General features: G+C 41.6%; 2 protein-coding genes across 3 annotated transcripts; one reads left to right on the top strand and one right to left on the bottom strand.

The window, feature by feature from the left end:
* The first annotated feature begins 224 nt into the window (after positions 1-224).
* Positions 225-5,345, top strand: slc25a32b (solute carrier family 25 member 32b). Its single transcript, XM_046834158.1, has 7 exons — positions 225-870; positions 1,485-1,635; positions 1,734-1,819; positions 2,352-2,506; positions 2,922-3,035; positions 3,125-3,270; positions 4,880-5,345. The coding sequence occupies exons 1-7, from the start codon at positions 669-671 to the stop codon at positions 5,004-5,006; spliced, it is 981 nt and encodes a 326-aa protein (XP_046690114.1). The 5' UTR covers positions 225-668; the 3' UTR covers positions 5,007-5,345.
* A 130-nt stretch (positions 5,346-5,475) lies between these two features.
* On the bottom strand, positions 5,476-15,485 carry cthrc1b (collagen triple helix repeat containing 1b). Of its 2 annotated transcripts, XM_046834160.1 has the most exons (5): positions 15,322-15,485; positions 9,200-9,418; positions 8,901-9,117; positions 6,968-7,139; positions 5,476-5,771 (listed from the first exon to the last, which is right to left on the bottom strand). In XM_046834160.1, the coding sequence occupies exons 1-4, from the start codon at positions 15,436-15,438 to the stop codon at positions 6,997-6,999; spliced, it is 696 nt and encodes a 231-aa protein (XP_046690116.1). In that variant the 5' UTR covers positions 15,439-15,485; the 3' UTR covers positions 5,476-5,771; positions 6,968-6,996. The 2 variants fall into 2 exon arrangements, with proteins under 2 accessions (XP_046690116.1, XP_046690115.1); XM_046834159.1 differs by lacking the exon at positions 5,476-5,771 and having other exon boundaries at positions 6,691-7,139.
* Positions 15,486-23,723: the final 8,238 nt, after the last annotated feature.

Raw genomic sequence — 23,723 nt, 5'->3', positions numbered from 1 at the left:
TTAAGGTACATTTAGAACAGAGAAAAATTTGCGATAAATTTGCAATTAATCACGAGTTAACTCATGACAATCGTGCGATTAATCGACATCGTATATTATAATCGATTTACAGCCCTAATTATTATTATTATTATTATATTGCTCTTTTAATAATTATTTTTTTATTTAATTAATCCTCATTTGATCTAATTTAATTTAATATCGAACCTCTTTGCACAAGCAAGATTAAAAAAAAGAAAACTTTTATTTGTGATGTTACCTAACTTCCGCTCCGACTTTTAATTTGAAAGTTCTCTCGCCTTTCATCAGTGACGTTTCCGTGTTTTCCAATACTCGTTTTATCCCAAATAGCTTCACGTTGATACGAAGTGCACTACATAGAGCTCACGCGAGTAAAGTATTAATCATCAAAAAAAAAATTTCAGGCGGATTTGGAAATGTTTTATTGTATTTTTAGTTTATAAATTACTCGCTTAATTAAATGCATCATTAACTGGATATTAAGCGCGCGCGTGAGCTGAGAACGCTTGGGGTGTAGGGCGCCTAAAGAGGACACGGTAAGCGATTTGGGATGCTGCCTTGATCACTGACAGCGTAGTGGTTGTGAGGGTACCAGCGGTGCCAAGAAGGTCACCATTATATTGTCAGCGTGCGCTTTAACGGTCAGCATGAGCTCGAGCTCCGGACCGGGAGACAGAACGGTGCTTCCGGTTACCGCCGAGTCTCCGGTTCGTAGCGTCCCAAAGACGTGGAGCATAAGGAGACTCTTCAGCCACGTGCGGGTGGAGAACCTGGTCGCCGGCCTGAGTGGAGGCGTGGTGTCCACCATGGTGCTGCACCCCCTTGATCTGGTTAAAGTCAGATTTGCAGGTGAACTCTCTCTCTCTCTCTCTCTCTCTCTCTCTCTCTCTCTCTCTCTCTCTCTCTCACTCACTCACACACACACACACACACACACACACACACACACACACACACACACACACACGAGATCCAGACAGTCTTCAGTCCAGTATTGTGGACCTTCTTCCATTCAGGAGTCACTAACCCATGATCCAGTAGAAGGTTAGCCCTGATATGACGTCATAAACACAGATTATGACGAGAACGCCAAAATGACGTCACTGACCTTTTTTGTTTACCCATGTTCTCTTACCCATCCATCTTATGTCAGAGTGTAAAGTACACACACGTGTATATTACGTGAGCAAGGAACAAGTGAGAAATAGTTCGCCTTTGGGCACACACACACACACACACACACACACACACACACACACACACACACACACACACACTGGAGACTCCTTCCATGAATATGAAATGAATAGAGCTTTCAAAGGCCATTTTCACGCATAACCGTCACGTGCGTCATTTCTTATGCCTGAACGTGTAAAGTAGTGGTGCTCACGCTTCAGAGGCAAATATAACTTTCCTTTCATTTATTACAAGAAACGTTACTCCCTCCTTTTCCGCCTCTACAGTGAGCGATGGACTGCAGCTGAGGCCGAAGTACCACAGCATTTCACACTGCATGAGGAGCATCTGGCAGAAGGAGGGACTCCGGGGCTTGTACCAAGGGGTCACACCGAACGTCTGGGGCGCAGGAGCGTCATGGGGGCTTTATTTCTTCTTGTGAGTTTGCTTTCCTGTTTTAAATTTTTTTTCATTTTGAACGTTACAACTTTCTTGTATATATTTAATTAATAAACCGTGTTTATATATATTTTTAGTTATAATGCAATCAAGGCGTATATCAAGGAGGGCCGTCAGACTGAACTGAGTCCCACAGAACACCTGGTGTCTGCCGCAGAAGCAGGTTTATCTTGTTTATATCTCACACACACACACACACACACACACACACACACACACACACTGTATCAAAGGCTGTATCAGAAATCCAATCACTGGTTAAAATGACTTCTGATCAGATTGCGAGAACAGGGGGAAATGTACAAAATGTTAAGTATAATAATAATAATACTAATACTAATACAAATAATAATCAGGAAAAAAAACATTATTTGGTCACATTTGGTGAAGCATGGTGGTGGTGGTGGGAGCATCATGTATATGAAGCTTTACCTCAGCGAGACGCTATTGAAAAACATCTTGAAACTGAATTAGGGCTCTGACTAAGATTATGAGAAATGCTTCCTCGCACCTCGACTAATATAAGGCGGCGACCCCATGAGACGTCACGACTCGCCGAGTGCATGACATTAATAAAGCTTAACGAGGCGCCTGCCCCGCCCGTGCCGACTCTAACGCTTATTGATTTGGCCCTCGGAGATGTTTCTCGCTATTATTTGATCGATGTCGTAATGAGATTTGTCGCCGGTTTACAGGAGCGATGACTCTCTGCCTCACAAACCCGATCTGGGTGACAAAGACACGCCTGGTTCTGCAGTACAGCTCTGATCCCAGCCAGAAGCTCTACAAGGGCATGGTGGATGCGCTGGTGAAGATCTACCGGCAGGAAGGAGTCCCGGGACTCTATCGGGTAGGATTTAGTGAATGTCAGTGGGGAAAGTTTTGTGTGATCAGCATTGCTTTCAACAAGTTTGGGTTCCGTCCAGGCGTCAGAAGAATTCTTGGAGGAAACTGACCGTATTGTCTGCTGTCATGAGAAAAAAATCAGATCTGGATCAAATAATTGAACTTGTTTTGGTGTATGTTTTTAAACATGTAGGCCAGAGAACTATATTAATATCATGATACCTTGTTAAACCCAGAGCTTTCAGGTAGATTACACTCTGGTAAGCTTACATAAGCAGCTGTTTACCTGAACTTCCATCACTGGCCACATGGTGGCGCTCACGCTCCAGGCGTAAAATACCTGGCCCTACGCAGTACAATAGATTTTTTTCCAGCTCTACATGGTTAATATCAATAAACCCGAGGTTTTTTTTGCACAGGGCTTCGTTCCCGGGCTTTTCGGGACGTCTCACGGAGCTCTGCAGTTCATGGCATATGAGGAGCTGAAGAGAGACTACAACAAATACAGAAACATGCATTCAGACGCCAAACTGGCAAGTGCAAGTCAGGTTTTCCAGATGTTTTAAAGAAAACCTCACTGTAACCACAGGCAGTGACGTTATGTCCTGTGTTTCGTCTGCAGAATCCATTAGAGTACATCACAATGGCGGCTTTGTCTAAAATCTTCGCCGTGGCAACCACATACCCGTACCAGGTGATCCGAGCTCGCTTGCAGGACCAGCACACGAGATATAACGGCATGATGGACGTCATGCGCAGGACATGGAGGTAAATCAATTGTAAAAATTACCATTAATATAAATATTTCTTTTCTATAAATAATTCTAGGAAAACTTTGCGCTTTGATCCTGATTTTTCCAAACATATGAGTTTCATCCTCAAACATTTCCACAAATTTGAAGGCACGTAATTGCCTTTGGATGCCATACCAAGAAAATTTCCCTTGAAGTTCTGCTTTACATGGGTTGGATGTATGTGGAAGATCTCCTTGTATGGAGCTCCAACCCTATTGAACACCTTTGAGATGAATGTGAACGCTGACTGCACCCCAGACCTTCTCACCCTCTCACCTACATCAGTATCTGACTTTACTCACACCCTTGAATGAATCTCCACCAGCACACTCATAAATCTAGTGGAACATCTTTCCAGACAAATGGAGGCTATTACACGAGGTGGTATCAAAAGGTTTCCAGATGTACAGGTGAATGATGTTGTTTGGGACTTATGAAAGTCGGTGCTCCCTGTGACTGTGCGTGAAGCCTCGTGATGCCATCCATTGGCGTGTCTCGGAACCTTTCGATACCACTTTTGGTAACAGCAAATGGAAAGTAAATGTAGAATGGGATGTTCCAAAAGAAGAACGTACCATTCTTATGACCATCTAATGGTCTTTCTATAACTATAAACTGATCAGCCATAACATTAATCACCACCAATCAGAGGTGAAGTGAGGGACACTGATTATACTGTTACAGTGGTACTCGTAAAGGGGTGTATATTGGAATCCAGATGAACAGTAAGTGCTGTAGGGCGTGTGTGTGTGTGTTTGCATCACTTACCTGGAGAAGACATGGCACCAGGATGAACTAAGTGATGCTCTGGGTGATGTTCTGCTGTGAGACCTTGACATACATTCATGGAGATGGTACTTTGGCATGTACCACATTCCCTAATCCCTAATATCAGTGGTTGCTTTCAACAAAATAATACACCATACGCATGATGGTCGAGGAACGCTTCGAGGAACATAGAGTTCAAGGTGGAGCCTCCTCTTACAACTTACAGGATCTGCTGAAAATGTCCTGATATACACCACAGAACACCTTCAGAGGTCTTGTGGAGTTTTAGGTCTTGGTGGGTCAGAGCTGGTTTAGGCACAAATCGGACCTGTGGTTTTAATGTTGCAGTTAATAAAGGTTTATAAATGAGATGTAGGTAAAATAAAGTGTGGAGGAAAAATAAAGCGAAGTGTAGTTTTGAGCAAAAGTGCTTCATCAGCCGTGCAGGAAAAAAGTGCTTCAGTACGTCGTGTTTCTCAGGAGACTTCGTGTCCTTTTTTTCCCTCTCGCTTTTAGCGCACTTGCAGGTACTTTCTTTGATTCCTCTGTACAGTGAATACACACTTTTTTACAAAGAATCTTTATACCCTTGTATATTACATCAGCGATCAGGCAGGACATTATGACATTACGACCAGTGAATAAGTGGTTGACTGATTATCTCTTCGTCGCGGCACCTGCCAGTGGACGGATTTAATAATTAGACAGAAGATCTTTACAGTGTATGTGTAGCACCTTTCTTCCAAACCAATACTATATGAATTGATCATGTTTTTAATACCTGCCTGACGATTTGTCTCGTTTTCTCTGACCAGGAACGAAGGAGTTCTGGGCTTCTACAAAGGCATGGTGCCCAACCTGATCCGGGTAACGCCGGCCTGCTGCATCACCTTCGTGGTGTACGAAAAAGTGTCCCGTTTCCTCCTGGACCAGCATAAATGAGAAGAAGAATGCGAGAGGCTGAGAGGCGGTCACAGCAAGACAGACAGGGATGCCGGTTCAGGACTGAGCATGAGGTCTCGCTGGATCCTGTCACAAACCAGAGCACCGAGACCACCAGACGAGTGGAACAAGGGATCTCGTGACGCAGATGTGATGTGGAATCTTGTACAAACAGAAACTGGTGCTGCTCAGAGTTTACATGGCAAGATGCCTTGCAAAGACTGTGTGTGTGTGTGTGTGTGTGTGTGTGTGTGTGTGTGTGTGTGTATACAGACAAGATAGGAAACAGAACTGAATCAATTCCAAATAAACCCAAAAGGGACGGTTTAGCAAGAAAAATCTAATGTACACAATTTTCTTCTTTACTTAGTGTTTTTTTTTTGGAGTCTTTAGTTTTATATTGGAGCTAGCTAAAATGAAATGGATTTTTTTCAGAGATAAACTGTAAGGAACTCTGGATAAAAGCAATTTTGACAAATTGTGACATCTAGACGACTGGGGCAGAGCATCTCCAAAACTGCAGCTCTTGTGGGATGTTTCTGATCTGCAGTGGTCAGTATCTATCAAAAGTGCTCCAATGTAAGGAACAGTGGTGAATTGATGCACGTGAGGAGCGAAGGCTGGTCCGAGTGTCCAACAGACGAGATCCTGTAGCTCAGACTGCTGAAGAAGTTCAAGCTGTTGATGGACTGTTTTGGCAGCAAATGGGGGACCAACACAATATCCGGCAGGTGGTCATAATGTTACGCCTGATCGGTGTAGACCCTGCAAAAAAAAAGTTGTGTTGAAGAAATTGTCTCTGGAGTGGGCGGGATTAGACACAATTTCTGCCTGAGTGGGCACAATTGATGAAACGTTCTATAAAAATTGGGGTTGCGCAAACCTTCTGCTAGAGTGGGCGAGATCTATTACACTTTCTACTGAAGCAAACGGCGTTAATCGAAATTTCTGCTGGAATACACGAGTCTGATTATGCTTTATGTTAGCGTAGAGAGTTAAGTTGGTGGGATTCATTCTGTGTTCTGCTGCAGCAAGTTCTGATTGGTCAGGATTCCCTGAAGGGCGGGGGTGGGTGGGTGGAGTGAAGCCATATCTACCAACAGATATAGTTTAGGACACAGTGGGGCTTGATGTTTGTGTAACCACGCCCCCTTGCCCCAGGGGTCGAATATGGAGTTGTAGTGGATGTCTGGTGGCCTGGAAAAACCGCTGGGATAAAATTTAGACAAAAACAATTGTGTCTGTGAAGACTGTCAAGTTAATAAATCATAAATATAAAGTGGTATCAGAATGTTTCGAGACTTGTTTTGTAACCTCCCAACAGATGGCAGCACAAGGCTGCACGCATAGTCACAGGGAGCACCGACTTTCATAAGTCAGTGTGCAAAAATGTGCTTGACACTCTTCAAAAGAAGAAGGACACGTTCCAGAAGAGGCAGGAACGCTGGGAGCGCTGTATTGATGTGCAAGGAGACTATTTTGAAGGCGATAGTGTGTGAATTCTGAGACACCAAAAATGTCTTCTCTGATCGCCTTCTTTTGAAAGTAGCTAGAATTTTCTTCATATTAGGTTTTTTTGCCCTCAACTGTTCCTTCTCTCCTTCATGTCTCCATATTTTCAGAAAGACAAGTAAAGAAATAATAGGACATAATGACCGAAGAGAAAGACACGCAGTGAAGTGAACATTTTTCTGTTCATTATTTATTGGAAATCTTATAGAAAAATCTGGATTCTCGACTTTATTAGCATCAGTTACTGAGACGCTCATAATAAAATCTCAGAGAAGTACGTGTATATACTTTAACATCAGAAGTTCATTTACAAGACAAAATATTAAAATATGCATATAACGTATAAAATATATAAAAACAAATAAAAAAGTCATGACGTTTCTACAGTACTTAGGTTTCAAACGTGAAATGTGTTTTGCGGGATAATAAGATTAACACGTGAGAGGAACCTCGGTCGCCGTCGTCCCGAAGTCGAAGGTCATTTTGGCAGCTCATCGATGATCACCCTGGAGACGGAGTTCCAGCCGGTGGAGGCGTCACCGTGTGGGTAGTCCCCACACGTGCCCACCCAGATGGCCACATCTACGAGACCGGCTCGGATGCCTTCGCACAGACCTTCCACTGAGCACGAGGAAGAATAAAGAAAACGTCAAGCAAGTAAAGCATTCAATGCACAGCAGTTATTGTACCTATTTTAATATCGAATGTTTCTTTATTATGACATCTGACATAAATCATGAAGAGGTTTGTGTTAGATATATCAGGGGACCAGCAGTACCAGCTTGGTGATGCCAGGATTCAAAATCACGGCCTTTAAATCAGAAGCCTTAACCACTGAGCTCCTTCTGATCTATGCTGCTTTGGGACAAAAAGCTAGCACTCGGATTGACTGGTTGGGAAAGAACCACATAGGTGAAAAGTCATGTGTCCCAATACTTCTGCTAATATTGTACAGATGCTTCAGCAGAACACGGAACATTCTGGTCACAAAATCACACCCTGTAGGAACGTATTAATAAGCGAATCTGCTCCTGATATGGAACAATCACAATCTATGGAACACGAGCACTCGTTCCTCGGTGGCACCTGCCCCCCCCAACCCGTTCCCAGAGAGCACTTTTCAGGCATCTCGAGCACTTCTTGATGATTCGCGCCGTCCCTCAAACACACACTCGTTCCCTCCTTCGCTTTGTTCCACATTGTCTGAAGAGCTCGTCTACCAGACCCCCAACCTCAGCCTGCATCTCTTACGGTCACACGATTACTTTTGATTGCGCTCGTGATTGTAAAGCGCGGTCACGGCGCTGAGATGAAGCCACGGGAATTACATGAGCGCTTCAGGTAAACAAGCCGGGAACGAACTAATTTGTGCGAAACTCGATGTGACGCATGATGCTGTTTTCCAAACCAGGTTTCATTACAGTTATTCATTTCTGAAAGTTCTACAAATAATCTTTTATAGTTGATATATTCACCTCCGACCTCCTTCATATCCTCTGAACCACTGGGGTATTCACTCAAGGATCAGTGGTGTAAAGTATTTGAAAAAAATTGACTGAGTATCAAAGATATAAGTAGCTTTTACTTTCTACTCAACTACATTTATGATTCAATACATATACTTTTTACCTCAGTTTTTTAAATTTGAATGACCATTTTCTAATTTTGCTTATTTACTCTGCAAAAAGGGGGATATTTACTTTAATTTTATTGGTCCGTGTGTCTTGGCGTTGAGGACTATCGCATCTTTGAGTCTACGTTCAATACGAGTCGAATACTCGAGTTCTCTTCAAATCAGATACTCGAAGAATTTTACTCAAATAAAAAAAGTTTTGCAGTAAGATATCTATACTTTTACTCAAGTAGGATTTTCAGGTTCTCTTTACACCTCTGTTTTGGATAAACTGCTACACTCACTTGTAAATGTACAAATTTAGTTTTTGGTCTCTTCATCTGTCACTCTTCTGGGAAAATGTTCCTCTAGATTTGGTGGAGATTCATTTAGCAACTTGGGTGAGGAGGTCTGGGGTGCAGTCAGTGTTCACATTCATCCCTAAAGGTGTTCAATAGGTTTGGCGCTCTATAGCGGGAGATCTTCCACTTCAAACCATTTAAAGCAGATCTTCATGGTTGCTTTGTGCACAGGGGCATTGTGATGCTGGATCAGATTTGGTCTCCTAGTTTAATTAAATGGAAAATGTCATGCTAGACATCCTATACAATTATGTGCCTCCAATTAAGTGGTAGAATTTGGAGGAAGAGCCACACAAAACCAGTTTTCCTTATACTTTTGTGCATGTTTTGTATGCTGGTGATTTTATAATTGTGATGTCTTATTTCTGTTTTCTGTTATTTATGAATAACTGACTGTAAGCGTCTTACCTGACGTGGTGCGGTGGATGTTGATGGTGGAGTTGAACTCGGGGCTGCCCTGGTCTAGGTAAACGATGGACTCGATGGGCAGAGGGCCGGAACATTCGGCTCCATTAAAGGTAAAGTACCAGCGCTGGCAGCAGGCCGTTTTACACTTGAGCCGGAGCGAGCCGCTGAAGAGGACACGCAGAGAGCTGTCTGAGCGCAGCTTTGTGAACGTACACTCCTGCACACGAGGGAAAAACGTGAATTGTGAACTTCGGATTAACTTCAGTTGGCTCTGAGTAAAAAAAAAAAAAGTCACTCACTGCGATTTTGCCCAAGTCGATGCCATAGTTGAGGGAATTCCAGGCGCATTGCTTGTAATTGGGGATCCATGGTTCCTCGAACCTCTCACTCATGCACTCGCCCTTCTCTCCCTTGGCCCCGTCTCGTCCTGGGACTCCTGGCGTTCCAGGGATTCCGTTCACTCCCGGGTTTCCTTCTCGGCCTGGGATTCCCGCCGGCCCCTGCACGCAGCTTCCATACTGCAGTGGGGAAATTTTACATGATACAATCCTGTTTCTATAGTAACAACTTCCCCCAGGACTAGAATCAAGGATGCTTCATTGTAGACCAATTAAAAAATGTCTAATTGTTCGCTACTGTGTTAATTGTTTATTAAATGTTTATACGAGGAGTCACCAGCGTCAGCGTTTTGTAGCGATCACAGTTGCGCTTCTAAAGCTTTTATAACAACATAACAGGAAATGACTTGTTTCACAGATGTTCCACAAAACTTTTAATGCAACTGTAAGCGGATAAAAATTACGACTCGTTCTTTACGAACAGCTGCTGTTGTAAAAGACGGATTGAGCACCTCAGGATGCGCTGTTACGGGGAAATGACTGTAGTCACGCTGTTGCTACGGTGTTAGTAACTTCAACACGATCACCCTGTGATTATTTTTTTAATTCAAACATCCTTGATTTTACTCCCATCCTCCCAAAAAGACCCGAGGACATGTTGCAATCTGTCACGCAATGAGCTCAAACCACGACGATCTAATATTAGCTTGATTAAAGTGTAATTCCACTAATCATTGTGTTTGTGCTCCTGAGATATACGCAATATCAACCGTCGAATAACCTCATGGCTCATGATGTGCTTAGAAAGTTGCCGTGAGGGAAGTTGAGCTGCTCTTGTGTTATTAAGAATAAAATTGCAGCGTGGCTTTAACTCTGGTGGGAGACGATTGAACCTGCGGTGACGATGCCGCGGCTTTAATTCGCATCGATTCAGCTGTTGAGTAACTGATAATGTGAAACCGGCAGGGGTGAATCAAGTATAACGGTCCTGTACTTGAGAAAACTTTCTAATCCTCAGCATAAATATGACGCTCGATCTTATTCTTTCTATTTGAGTGCAGCATTTGCTTCTGAAACCACTTATGTTTCAAAAAAGTGCTTTTTACTTGTCACATGTACATTACAGAACAGTGAAAATCCTAAAATCTTCAGGGTCAGAGCGCAGGATTACACATAATACAGAGCTCCTGAGGGTTAAGGGCCTTGTTTAAGGGCCCAAGAGTGGCAGGTTATCAATACTGGGGCTTGAACCCTCAACCTTGTGATCAGTAACCCAGAGCTTTAACTACAAACCTACTACCTCACCAAACCACAACATTGGTTCTTTCTGAACAGCCCAGATTATTATTCAGTGTGTTCAGGCTGTTTATGAATCCAGTGTGGGTTTCATAAGCCTCAAGACGAGATGCTGTGACTCAATATTCAATATTTAATCAATATTTCGAACGGTGTAGCACAACATACACAACGTTATGTACAGAGTACAGATGAAGGAGGCTAAAGTTTGAATTAGCGCTAATGGGTTTACATTAGGGGAGATGGTAAATCTATAAAATGCTGGTTACTTTGCAGCTCGTCACCGATTTGAAATGCGACTTTAAGTAAAAACTTAATGACGAAAACATCGACAGCCGATTCAGCCCAGATTTGTAATTCCTCCAAATTTAATAATGTTTTGCTAATCTGACTGAAAACTTTTTCCCTCTCTAACACATGTAGAGCATTGTAGCAGGGTTGCCAGGTTTCAACACAATTTCCCCCAAAAGAAACAGGCCTTTAAATATCTAAAAATGTCATTTAAGATACGGCTAATTTACTCATCCCTCCATCCTCTACCACTGTTTCACTAATCCTCTATCCTCTATTACTGCTTCACTCAAACCCTCCAACCTCTACCACTGGACCACTCATCTTTCCAGCCTTTACCACTGCACAACTGGTGCACCCATCTCTCAGTGCACAAGGAGTATATGATTAAAGACTCAAGAATTTTAAACTGATGATAAACTGTGATCTGACAAACCCGTCTCAGAATGTAGATATTGATGAGGACTTTAAAGCGCCATCTACAAAACTCCATTAATGTAAATGGTATGATCAGCTGGCTTCAGTGAAATAATTGATGTAAATAAACCTTACAGAAGCTGAACTAGTTCATGGTGTGAAAACCCGAGTTACTGTCCTATGTCCGGTTTCTTCAACTTCTTCAGCTACCGTATTTTGAAAAACTCAAGACCACTGGCATACTTTGCTAGAGGCACCACTGGATGACCCCTGACTGAGGATTTCAACCCGACCGAAACCCATAAACGATGCTGTAGAGGTTTCCGGCACCATCAAACCAGCTCCGACCTCAGCTCTAGGACAGGCCGTGAAACGACATGAAACAAACAGGGCTGCTTTTTTGCCACCATCGTGTTTGTGTACCGTCACCTGAGTTGCCTCCTGCCAGAGTAATTTAAGGTCTCATTGGCATGCCTGTGGGCACGGAGCCGTGGAAATAAGGGTCTTTAACTGAACCATAAATCTCGGCGCTATCGGCTAGAGGCAGAGAAGAGAGCGCAATGGATTCATATTTATTATGGGCCCCTAGTGCGCACTTCAGAGCTGCCGGCTGGTGCGTATTGACAGAGCGAGCGCGAGCATCCCTGCAAAACAAAGTGGCGGATACGCATGCAGATAAACAAGCGCCTTCGATCAGGTGGAGCAGCTCCGTCTGCACAGGGCCACCTACCGAGGCTCATGGGAAGACAGGATGAAAAATGCACTCAGGTGTGCTGGGTCGCTCCGGCCAACAAGCGAGAGAATATCGAATCATTTCAAACAGATGAGCGTTCCCTTTAGCTTGCAGACTTTTCATTACGATGATAAATCGGATATAATTTTAAGTAATAGAACCATTTACAATCCCAAGCTGAGGGGAGGGTTTTTTTTGGGGGTCCCAAGATGATGAACTATGCATGACTCAGCAAGTTGCGTTTCAGCCCTCCGTGTCACTACGCGTTCGATTTCTTACGTCTTAAACCAAACATTTTTCGCCATCATTCCTCTTCTTGGCCAGGTTATAGTTAAAGAAAAGAAGAAAATGTAGACTCTCTTTCTCGTTCTCCTTCTATCTATCTCACCCACACAAACACACACAGGGATGACTAGAGCTGGTCAGACCCTCTTTTAAAAACTGCCCATCAATTCAGTCCGTTTATGGCTTTTCTATTTCCGTTCGGTGTCAAAATGCTTTGGAGCGAGGCGAAGCTTTTTAGAATAACTTATAGCGGTCGCTCGCACCAGGCCGAGTATTTAACCATCAACTTATGATCAAATGCGTTGGCTCTCTGAAGAGAACGGAGTCATCATAAAAAATGTACAAAGGGCACTGGGCTTTCTCGTGGATGGGTTAAATGAAGTGTATAACACCCGGCCATGTTCAAACGTCTTTAAATTGAAGGAAAAAATGCAGAGGCTTCATCATGCATGAGAATTTAGTGGCAAGAGCGATGGGGGTGGAGGGGTGATAGCGGTGGATGTCAAGCAATGAAACCAAGAAATGTGATATAAAGTGGTGCAAAATGAGATTACGGAGGAAATTCCAGAGAAAATTACGTATGTCTACACACGTAAACGGACAAATAATATACATATTTCTGCATATGTATATAAAAAAACACTATACAAATGAAATAATAATTAATTATAGATATAGATTAATTACAGATAAACTTTTTTGCTTTCATAAAAGCTTCAACATTTCCAGAAAGGCTTTCCAATAGATTAAAAAATGTAATTTAACACCATTTTTCTGCTTGCAAACATTTTTATTCGATGGAATTTCAACCTAAGTAACAAAACACGTGCGGTACAATATTAAAGTTGTTGGTACTCGTGTTCCTTGATATACTTTTCTATCTTGCCTCTTTGCACATTACTGTTCTATATATTACTATATGATCTCTGAATGATCATGCGATTGGAACAGCTGAAAGATGAAATAAAACCAGACGTTTTTTTCTTGTTGTGTGTGCAGGAAGTTACAGCTCTACCTCTGCCATGTTAATCTGTATTGTATGTGACTCTCAGGACACGCCTCGGTCTCCGTAGTGTTTCGATGCGTCGTATTCACGTAGCTCGAGTAACTGTTTAGCGACGAGAAGTCGATCTGCATATCAAATATTGCGCACAAATTATTGGTCACTTTCTAAATAATTATATATCAATTCCACATTTTTTTTTTAGGCAAAAATGAGTTCAAATACGATGCATTCTGAAAAAAACGCCAACTTGTATCCGACGCTTTTTTAAATTGATGCATCACATCGTTAACTGTTATGCTGATGCACTGATGAATCTTGGATCGTCCCTAATTTAGATCGTTACCTGCACTCCTGGTTAGATGCAACTTTATTTTACTTTTTATTTTGCATAATAACAAAGTGCATCCAATCTAAATGAATCTAATCTCATCTCATTTAATAGAATCTAATCTAAATTGAGAGAATAACACAATATTACTACTCAGTCTTATCTACTGTGGTAAAAGTGGCAGCTCAGTGGTTAAGACATTGAATTTCTTATCGGAAGGTAATTAGTTCAAATCCCAGAACCACCAAGCTGCTTTGAGCCCTCAACCCTTAAGTCGCTCTGGAAAAAGGGTGTCTGCAAAATGCTATGAATTTTGTATAAAAAGCCTTGATTTTGTGATTTGATATGAAAATAATCTATAACCTAGGTATAGACATTCCTGTAAACCTGCGAATTGCAGTTGCAGTCCACGATCTTCTACAATTTTCTCAAGTTGTTGAACTCTGACGGAAAAATCCCAGTGTTTTGTGATAAACTCTAAACACTTCAGGCATCAAGAGATCATTTTATGAGCCTAAGCTATAATACCAGTTCCTATATACGCCAATTTTAGGGCTGAATTTAGATGTGGTAATTACACGTGGCTGTGGAATCGGACGGTGTGTAATTACACTGTATACCGTACAATACAAAGGAAGTTTATTTCTGAAGCACTTTAGCTTTTAGCACTCCATCAGATGGAGCTCTTGGGAGCAAAACCTTGAGCGTGAATCTCAAGAGTTATTTCACAGGACTTATTTTAGAAGCAGTCAAAAGACTGAGATACTCCTGGTGTCTTCATGTTCTCCTCAGATGGTCCTACTTCCTGGGAACCCAGCTGATTAGATCATTTCCAAACTATTGTAGAAGCACTAATTTAAATATTTATGGAAGAGGAAGGTCTTTAGACTTTGTTTGATGACTGTTAAAGGTTTGGCTGGTTGGACATCAATTGGACGTTCCTTCCATTCTACATAAGTGCAAAAGAAAAGACGGTATAAACTCGTTTAATATTTCGAACAGAACACACAGTGACTGTAATGACCTTCCAAAGTACACCTAAAGTCTACTATGATACATCCTAATGGTACCTGAGAACAAAACCCCAGCAATAAGGAACCTCAAGGTGCAATTTAAGACCTCTTTTTTTTCCTCTGTGTGTAGTGTTGCTGAGTGCAAATGTTTTCACCCCCATGATTTCCGCATGAAACAGTGGCCTTCTGTTTTGCAAGTTATCCTGCAGGAGACAAAGAGCTACAGAAGGTTGAGGACATCTGGCAAAGTTATTACAGAGGTTTCAAAAGAATGGCTAAAGACTGGCCAAGCAATCTGGCAGATTTAGAACAGATTTTCAGGAAGAAGAGGAATGAGAAAGTTGAGTGGAGGATAAGGATATGAATGAGACTGGAGATGGTTAAAGCAAAAAAAAAGTGAATAAGTTCCTAGAGATTATTATAGCATTTATTAGAAGTTCAGAAAGGGTGTGTAAACTTCTGAACTGATTTTGAAGCATAAGCTCACGAGAAGATTTTGTTAATAATAATAAAGAAAAATATTTGACAGTAAATGTCCTGGGATGAATGAGTATAGAAGGTGTAAATAATAGAATAGAACAGTATTAAATATTAAATCACCATCTCAGAGTTTGAGGAAAGTTTCTAATCAGCATCAGAAATTCTTTAACTTAGAGGTTTCCTCCTTCTGAGTTATAAAAGAAGAAACGGAAAAAGGTACAGAAGTCGTCTTACTTTCTCGGGGTATTCAGGGTCTTTCTGTCGGATTCCTCTGTTCTTCACTCTCTCAGCTCCATGGCACGGAAAAGCCAAGCAGAAGAAGAGCAGCGCGCGCCGTGCCAGATGCGCCATGTTCCCTGGGTGCAGAGAGCTCAGGCACGTGTGCGCGCTTCTTAACGAGGACTGAACAGCGAGAGCGCGCTTCTCTACACGGACTGAACAACGAGAGCGCGCTTCACATCCAACTCAAATTAAGTAACGGGAGCGCGCTTTTGGAGTAACCGAATAACCAGAGCGCGCTTCTGATAGAAAGAACAGGATTGTCCAAGTAAAAACAAACAGATCATGAGTTTAATTAGTTCATCTTCAAAGGAACTGAAGCAGAACACAATTTTAAAGAAAACTAGAGGAGAACATGCTTTTACCAAAACTAAAGAATGAGAACTGCTTTTACAGGAACTAAAGAAGAAAATGGTTTTACAGGATCTAGAGAAGGTGAACATTCTTTCACGGGAACTAAAGGAGAACGTGCTTTTAGAAGAACATGCGTTTACAGTAAGTTTACAGGAGATTGTGACGTCTTTTATGTTCCAGGTTCTGTACATAAAAGCAAGCAATGAAAACAAAACAAGAAGGATCTAAAATATTAAATATATTTCTTTCTTTCTCTCTTTTTAAAGAAATATAAACTCCAGCTATGAGATCATCCCGAAAAACCTGAAAGTGCACAAATGTTGGGGCATTAACTTATTTATTTATTTATTTATTTATTTTCAGACAGAAAATTGCAGCACTGTGAGAAATCTGGCAGAGGAAACGCTGACTTGTTGGTTTTTGGATCAGATTCAGGCCTAAACATTTCCTTGCTGTTTCTAATCCAACGTTCCAACTTGACCTTCTGCGTATTTACGTTCCATATTCCACAGCCTTTTCAATACCAATTCAATTTAACTGATTCAGCTAATGTCAACTGCAAACACATTTGGGGCCACCAGACCACACGAACCCTCGCTGTAGTGCATGAAACAAGGCCACTATTGAATCCACCTCCTCCTGTTTTATTTTCTTTCAGCCCCTGATCTCCAGCTTCTATCTCCAGAGACACGAGACACTGTAAGCACTGTAAGAAACACTGTTGCTCCAGTGTCCATGCTTTCTCCAGGCTGAATGAAGTCTTTCTCCTGATCCCGGTTCCCTACAGACCTGACCACAGCACTGTGCTCTCTCTCTCTCTCTCTCTCTCTCACACACACACACACACACACACACCTCCACGTCTTTGTATTACCTCTATCTTGGATCAGTTTGGACCACACGCTCATCCTGTCTGACACGAGCAGGGCTGCAGGCTGATGAGCTGAATTACTCAGATGTTCTCTCTGAGAACTTGAAACCCTTCATACACACTGGCTTCTTCCTGGATCTCCATGCGATCGCTTCTGTACTGAAAGTGTTCGCATTTGTACTTGTGTAATTATATGGCTGTTTATTATTCACCGGGAATGTTTACTGCTGTGGAGTAATTTTCCTCCTCAGGGATCCACACAGCACTTTTTGCATTTCTGTGCTCTTAAAAAATGGTTCTGTATGATTAATGGCTCTTGAGTTCTAAAAGGGGAAGTGTGTAGAGCTGCAGGTGAGAGAAACCCTGAGGAGATAATAAGAGGCGTGCACAAAGAACCAGCCAAATGGACTAAGAGATGAATGAGGGATGGGAAGGACGGACAGACACACACACACACAGACAGACAGACAGACAGACAGACAGACAGACAGACAGACAGACAGACAGACAGATTTTTTAAATGAGTTTCATCAGAAGGACATCTTAAATGTAGGTGCTACACTGATGTAGAAATAGTTCCTCAAAGATTCTATAAACATCCATCCATCCATCCATCAAAACCCTACAATGTGGTGTCTCTGTATTAGAAATAAGTTCTGTGTAGAATCACACCATTATGCTTATAAACATCCAAAGATCCTTTGGGAACCAGTTTTTCCATAATAACGCCATAAAGAGGTTTATTTTTTTATTTTGCTGTATTCATTTCACTTTCCTTTAAAGAGGGAACCTTTAACGAAGCAATGTAGAAAATACAACGTACTGTTTTATGGAACCCCGGTTCTAAAAGTTTTTTCCCCAAGAACTTTAAAAATAAACCCCTGCAACACAATGGCAGTAAAGACAATCAAACTGATTATCTAAGGAACCTGATCATTTTTTAGGTGTAGCTCTGTTAAGTTCTGAGGTTTATCTATCCAGTGGAACATTAAACTGCCTGTAGGACCCTGTAGGGTTCCTCTATTGGGAAGAAAAAATTATTTCCCTATAACTTTGTCCATTAAACCTTCAGTGGGGCATTCAGACGTTCGGTCTCAGACGCTGTGACTGGAATTTTCCATTTGGAACATTCCGGTGCCATTTTGCCTCCCAGCAAGTGGCTGTAACATTTTCCACGCTTTGCATGTGAGTAGAGAGCTTCATGTTCCCCAGAGGAACCTCTCAGTGAGGACACCATTACAAGCTCTGTAAACTTCACCTGAGGTACAGAAGTGCGCTTCTCTGTACTTCCACATTTGAATAACAAAGTGTGGGCAATCAAGCGTTTTATTCACCCTGAGGCGATAAATAAAGCGACACCAGCGCATGGAAGATCGGCTGCATTGCCTCTGGGAGCGCGGCTGCCTTTGTCTTCTGAAACGCTCCTCCGCTGTACACACAGGAAACCGTTTAGCCCTCAGCTGTTCACCTCTTCTTCTTTCCAACAGCTGACAATCTGCACCTTTGAGGTTCTTATGTTGAGAAACACACACCTACACCGAAAGAAACAGTACAACGCTGTCTCACGAGAGCATGTAACCTTATTCCAGAGCGCTCAGGTCCACGATGCGACTCGTTTAATGCTACTACGAGGTCTTTTTGAACATTTTCTTCTATACCTCTTTCCAGACAGCAGCTCTGTCAGAAACCTGATCATGAAGCTCAGGGTTGGTAGAGGGGAACGAGATTTTTTTTTGGCATTGATTAGCATACAATTCAGACATCAAACATTTTGACCTTCTACGTTTCATAAATGGAAAGTTTTTAAATCATCACTGTATGAGCAAAAGTATTGGGACACCTGACTTTTTCAGCAATGTGTGGTTCTCCACAAAGTTGGAGGAACACAGATGTCTTTTAGATGCGTTAGCATGACATTTTCCGTTCAGTGGAACTAAAAGACCCAAACCTGTTCCAGCTTCATGAAGATATGCTTTACATGGGTTGGATGTATGTGGAAGATCTCCTGCTGAAGAGCTTCAACCCTACTGAACAGCTTTGGGATGAATGTGTAAAAGCTGACTGCAGCCCAGACCTTCTCACCTCACCTACATCAATAGCTCTATAGCAGGCCACTCAAGATCTTCCAGTCCAACCATAAGCATATGCTGGAACAGGTTTGAGTCTCCTCGTTCCAGTGAAAGGACAATTTCATGCTATGGCATCCAAAGACGTTCTATACAGTTGTGTTCCTCCAACTTTGTGGTAACAGTTTGCTGGAGAACCACACATTGCTGGAAAAGTCAGGTGTCCCAATACTTTTGCTCATACAGTATGAATTAAAGTTTCTTCATTTAAGAAGGTAGGAGGTCAAAATGTTTTGAAAAATCACCCTTGTGACTAAATGAGTCTCACAAATCTCCACAAGCAAATCTAGTGGAACATCTTCTCAAAAGAGTGGAGGTTATTACAGCAGGAAATGGAGTGTCGAATGAGATGTTCCAAAAGAAGCACACACAGCAATCTTATGGTCAGGTGTCCACAAACTTTTGTCCATCTTCATGTTTAGTTCCATGCTGGTCCTGTAGATGGCAATGGCGCATCGAAGATCTCGTTGTCCTCCTAAAAATGTCGTGGCTCCTTGTATTATGTTCAGAGAATTTAGAAGAGGAATGTTTTAGAGGGCACGACGCAGAGCAGGATGCTAAGTGTGTCATCCACAACAAACCTGGCACTGACGTTCTGGAGCTACGCCTACAGCTCCATGATCTGCTGCCACAGATGTCGGGTAGCCAAAATGCAGGTGGATTTTTTTTTTTTTGGTTTGGTAGTTTTCTTTTTTCTTTCTTTCTTTCTTTCTCTTTCTTTTTTTTTTTTTTTTTTTTGGAGGCTGCAGATCCCAGATACAGGCAGAATTTCCCATGCTGTCCCTATGGTTACCAGCATGGCTTCAAGAGACAGGGCTAATGAGACGTGCAGGATATTTCTCTCTGAGTTGTTCTGTAGGACGTGGACAGGCAGAGACTGAATTTCAATTAATGATAATAATAATAATAAAAAATGTGATTAAATGTAAAAGACCGGGTGGGTCACAGGAGACCCTCACAGACAGCTGTAAAACACTTCTAACTGGGCAATGACACAACAAATAAACAAATAAACAAACAAACAAACACCTAGTTGTAAACAAATTGCTAGCTCTTGTTCTTAGTGTGGCCATATTATAAGCTTTATGAAATCCTTACAAAAATATGTTTAGAAAATAACAAATGCACCAAAAAGAAAAAAATCCAAATGAAAGAATAAATAAATAAAGGTCAAGCAAAAATTAACAAACAGACAGAAAAAATAAACAGATACCAACAAATAAGTAGAAAAAAAGAGAGAGAGAAAAAAAGAAATAGATTGACAAACAAATAAATGGATAAAAACAAAACAAAAAAAAGAATAGAGATAGATAGATAGATAGATAGATAGATAGATAGATAGATAGATAGATAGATAGATAGATAGATAGATAGATAGACAGACAGACAGACAGACCAATCAGTGGATGGATAGATAGATAGATAGATAGATAGATAGACAGACAGACAGACAGACAGACAGACAGATTATTGTCTATATTCTCGCAGTGTTTATATTAATATTTTATTCTCTATGTCAATCTCAACTTTAAAACTTTACCTCAGGAACTTTCCATTTCCTTTTGGGATTCGAACCAATAAACATCTGGTCACTATATATATAAAAAAGAATAGTCGCTAGTTCGACACGTAGCCTTGTAAGCCAGACTATAGATAATAGAAAATCTGTTTTGTAGCAGATTTCCAGCTTTCCACTTTCCCCAGATTCGGTCCCCAGCTGCCGGATCTCAGAAGTGTTGCGAAAAGAATCGTGCTTCAATCAAAGCGTTGGGTAATCAGCTTTCAGGCGGCTTCCTCCGAGCGACGCCTCGCATATTCGCCCTGTCATCTCGGAGCATACAAATATTTGTGCATCAGTGCCGAACACGTGCAGATGTTATGCAGATGTGACGCAGAGCGACGTGGAAATGGGTTTCGTGTCAGGGATACGGGATGTAACGAGAATAAGACAGAGGACAAGCCAAGGCATCGGATCAGCACTCGGAGGCACAAAAGAAGCCATTTCACGTGTCGTGCTGCTATCAATGGAAACTGATGATGGCTTTTTTCCTCCCACTTTGTCATCGTGTGGCGGGAAATAGAAAAAACAAAAACATCATGGTCCGTGACAGACAGCTGCAGGGATCTGGAGCAGGACTCAACCTGGGGGTGATTGCAGTTCAGAGGGCACTGCTTTTACTGATAGCATCCTGTCTCTGCAGCGACTCATCCTGCATGCCTCGGTGGTGTTTCAGCCCCAGCTGCTGCTCCACACACACACAAACACACACACACACAAACACACACACACACACACACACCAGACACTCGTCCCTACTGTGTCGAAACCAGTACCGTGACACATCATGATGTGCACTTACTGAATCCCGGCCAACTCCGGCACTGGAGAGTCTAATTCTCTAACAAATCCGTACACTGAGTCTTATTTACATCTGTGCTCTACATAAACCCCGGAGCGATGGCACCTGATGGAGAGAAATCCCACAAACTGGGACAGACTCATTTAAGATCCCACACCGTTCCTGAAACCTAGCGTTCACACCACATCTGCCTTTTTTTGTAACCTCTTTTCCGCTGCTGTCAGCTTCTTATTTAAGTGGATCAGGTTGCAGGCCCAAAAAAATGTCAGGCATAAGATTAAGTAGTAGGTGCTGTCTATCATGGTGTAGCGTCTCCCATCGGGACCCAAACGTCTGCTAAATGTCAGGCGATTAAACGTCTGCGTTTTGCCGTAAATCCCAAAAGGAAGGTTGTGGAGAAAGTTTAAAACTCTACCCTTTATAACCTTCAGGTGGATGAGTTAGCAGGCTAACAACGTGGGATTTTTAATTACTAGCATTAGCATGCACTGTAACCTGGAAAATATATCTGCACCTCACAGAACATCACACACACTCATTCATACTCGTTTACACAAATACGAAATAACGAGATGCAAACTCAAAATATTGGGTCAAAGAAATGACAGTGAGATACCTGCTGCACAACACCATCAGTGTCTGGCTTGTTTATATGCACCCTGTACATCATTACTGTAACAAGTCCAGCAAACACATCAGGCCGCTTGAGCGCGGGATGAAATGAAGTATGGAAAAGATGACGTGGTGGCCGGCCAGAGCCACACTGCAGTGCTCTCTACAGTCGGCTGGATAGAGGCAGCTTCCTCCGACACGGGGATCAGTCAAGGAAAGAGGATTAACGTCAAAACACATAAACAAGGTAAACAGAAATGGCACCCTGGAAGTCCAGACACCTTCACACACACACACACACACACACACACACACCTCCGATTTCACGTCTTCGTTGTTGTTCATTTCCAGAGATATTGGAGAAGGATCAAATTACTGTACACAGCTCATCAAAATGAACCCCCACCATCATCTGATTAAATGTTTACAGCCGATCCGCTGTAAAGCAAAGGGATTACTTTGTTGGACGCTAAATGCACGAGTTGAAAATACTTCGCTTGCAGAATGCGGTTGTGTTTTTATTGATTCGTCTGATGAAAAAAAGTTTCCGTTTTGAAAGTTGTTGAGTCTATTTTCTGGCGAATCGATGCGGCGGCGCTTTAGTCCTCAGCTCTCTCTAACAGATCAGCTTCTAAATTCAAACCTTTATGCTAATACCACCACCAACACATCTGATGGATTGTTAACTAGCCAAACTATGCCTTCGATGTAGCTGCACTGCATTTGTGGTCTTTGAGACCTACATTTGTCTCAATGTTGGATTTCTCCTTAATATGACATTGAATAAGGACTACTTTGCGAACAGAATGCTATTTATTCTGTTATTGGGTTGCACAATAGAAACGCTTGATTTTTTAATATTTCAAAAGAGTTTGAAAAGACTTGAGTCTCTTATCTGATTTGTCAAACGATGCAATGCGGCAGCGCTTTAGCAATTTAGTCTGTCCAACGCTCTGAAACAGGCCAGTTTCTAAACTTCTAGCTATTATGCTACTACGATCGTCAACACATCTGATAGATTGTTGTTGTAGATGCATTGCATTCTGGGTATTAAAATCCTACTTGTTTTTTTTGCATGCAGAATTTGGAAATTAAGATATTAAGCTCAGCTGATTAAACGTTTCAAAAGAACGAATCCCAATTTAAAAAAAGCTGAATGAATAAATGAATAAATAAATAGAGGTCAAGCAAAAAATAAACAAACTGACAGATAGAAACAAACAAAAAATAAACAGATACCAACAAATAAGTAGAAAAATAAGAGGTAGAGAAAAAAAAAGAAATAGATTGACAAACAATTAAATGGATAAAAACAAAACAAAAAAATTAATAGAGATATAGATAGATAGATAGATAGATAGATAGATAGATAGATAGATAGATAGATAGATAGATAGATAGATAGATAGATAGATAGATAGATAGATAATCTAAGGGTCTTTTCCATCTCCAGACATATGTGGACTGTTGTTAAATGTTCTATTGAGAATAATATTTTTTGTGTCCCAACTTTTTGGATTTGGGTCTCAAAGAAAAAAACTAGATATTTATATAAAACAATGATATTGAAGTTGAAATAGTGGCGTTTTAAAACATTGTTCTCAAATTTATTGGCTTCCGGAAATTTGTCCCCCATCGAATCCACTCTAACTGCACTAACAACTTGACACAAAGACACAAATGAGTCGCACGAATTGAACAATTAACAACCAATAAATTAGCACCAGAACCCGTATATAAAGCTAGCATGATGCTTATTCATTTATCTAGAACTTTTTCACAGCAGGACAGTTCTTGCAATCCCTTGCATGATCCACACCATGCAGGCGGCTCGCAAACACTTCAGGTCCAATCTCCGGCTCCTCCATACACCGTCGAGCGCTTTTCATCTTCTGTGCGTCTGCGATTCCCAAAAGAGCGTTTGTTATTTATTTATTTTCGCTAGAACTTTGCACCATCAATAACGATCTGACAATTCCTGACCTGGAATGGCTTTTTTAAAATTTAATTATTTAGTTTTGAAAATCTATATAT

This window comes from Silurus meridionalis, chromosome 21 (genome assembly GCF_014805685.1).
Source record: "Silurus meridionalis isolate SWU-2019-XX chromosome 21, ASM1480568v1, whole genome shotgun sequence".
In the NCBI taxonomy this organism is placed as follows: Eukaryota; Metazoa; Chordata; class Actinopteri; order Siluriformes; family Siluridae; genus Silurus; species Silurus meridionalis.
The sequence above is the reverse complement of the archived record's forward strand: the minus strand, read 5'-3'. Positions and strand labels throughout refer to the sequence as shown.

Bases quoted from the DNA above. Each gene is read 5' to 3' on its own strand.
- slc25a32b (XM_046834158.1), top strand. From the start codon at position 669: ATGAGCTCGAGCTCCGGACCGGGAGACAGAACGGTGCTTCCGGTTACC. The intron at 871-1,484 runs GTGAACTCTCTC...CCGCCTCTACAG, and splicing joins GGTTAAAGTCAGATTTGCAG to TGAGCGATGGACTGCAGCTG. The intron at 2,507-2,921 runs GTAGGATTTAGT...TTTTTTGCACAG, and splicing joins GAGTCCCGGGACTCTATCGG to GGCTTCGTTCCCGGGCTTTT.
- cthrc1b (XM_046834160.1), bottom strand. From the start codon at position 15,438: ATGGCGCATCTGGCACGGCGCGCGCTGCTCTTCTTCTGCTTGGCTTTT. The intron at 9,118-9,199 runs GTGAGTGACTTT...CCTCGTGTGCAG, and splicing joins TCGACTTGGGCAAAATCGCA to GAGTGTACGTTCACAAAGCT. The intron at 7,140-8,900 runs GTAAGACGCTTA...CCTCGTGCTCAG, and splicing joins CATCCACCGCACCACGTCAG to TGGAAGGTCTGTGCGAAGGC.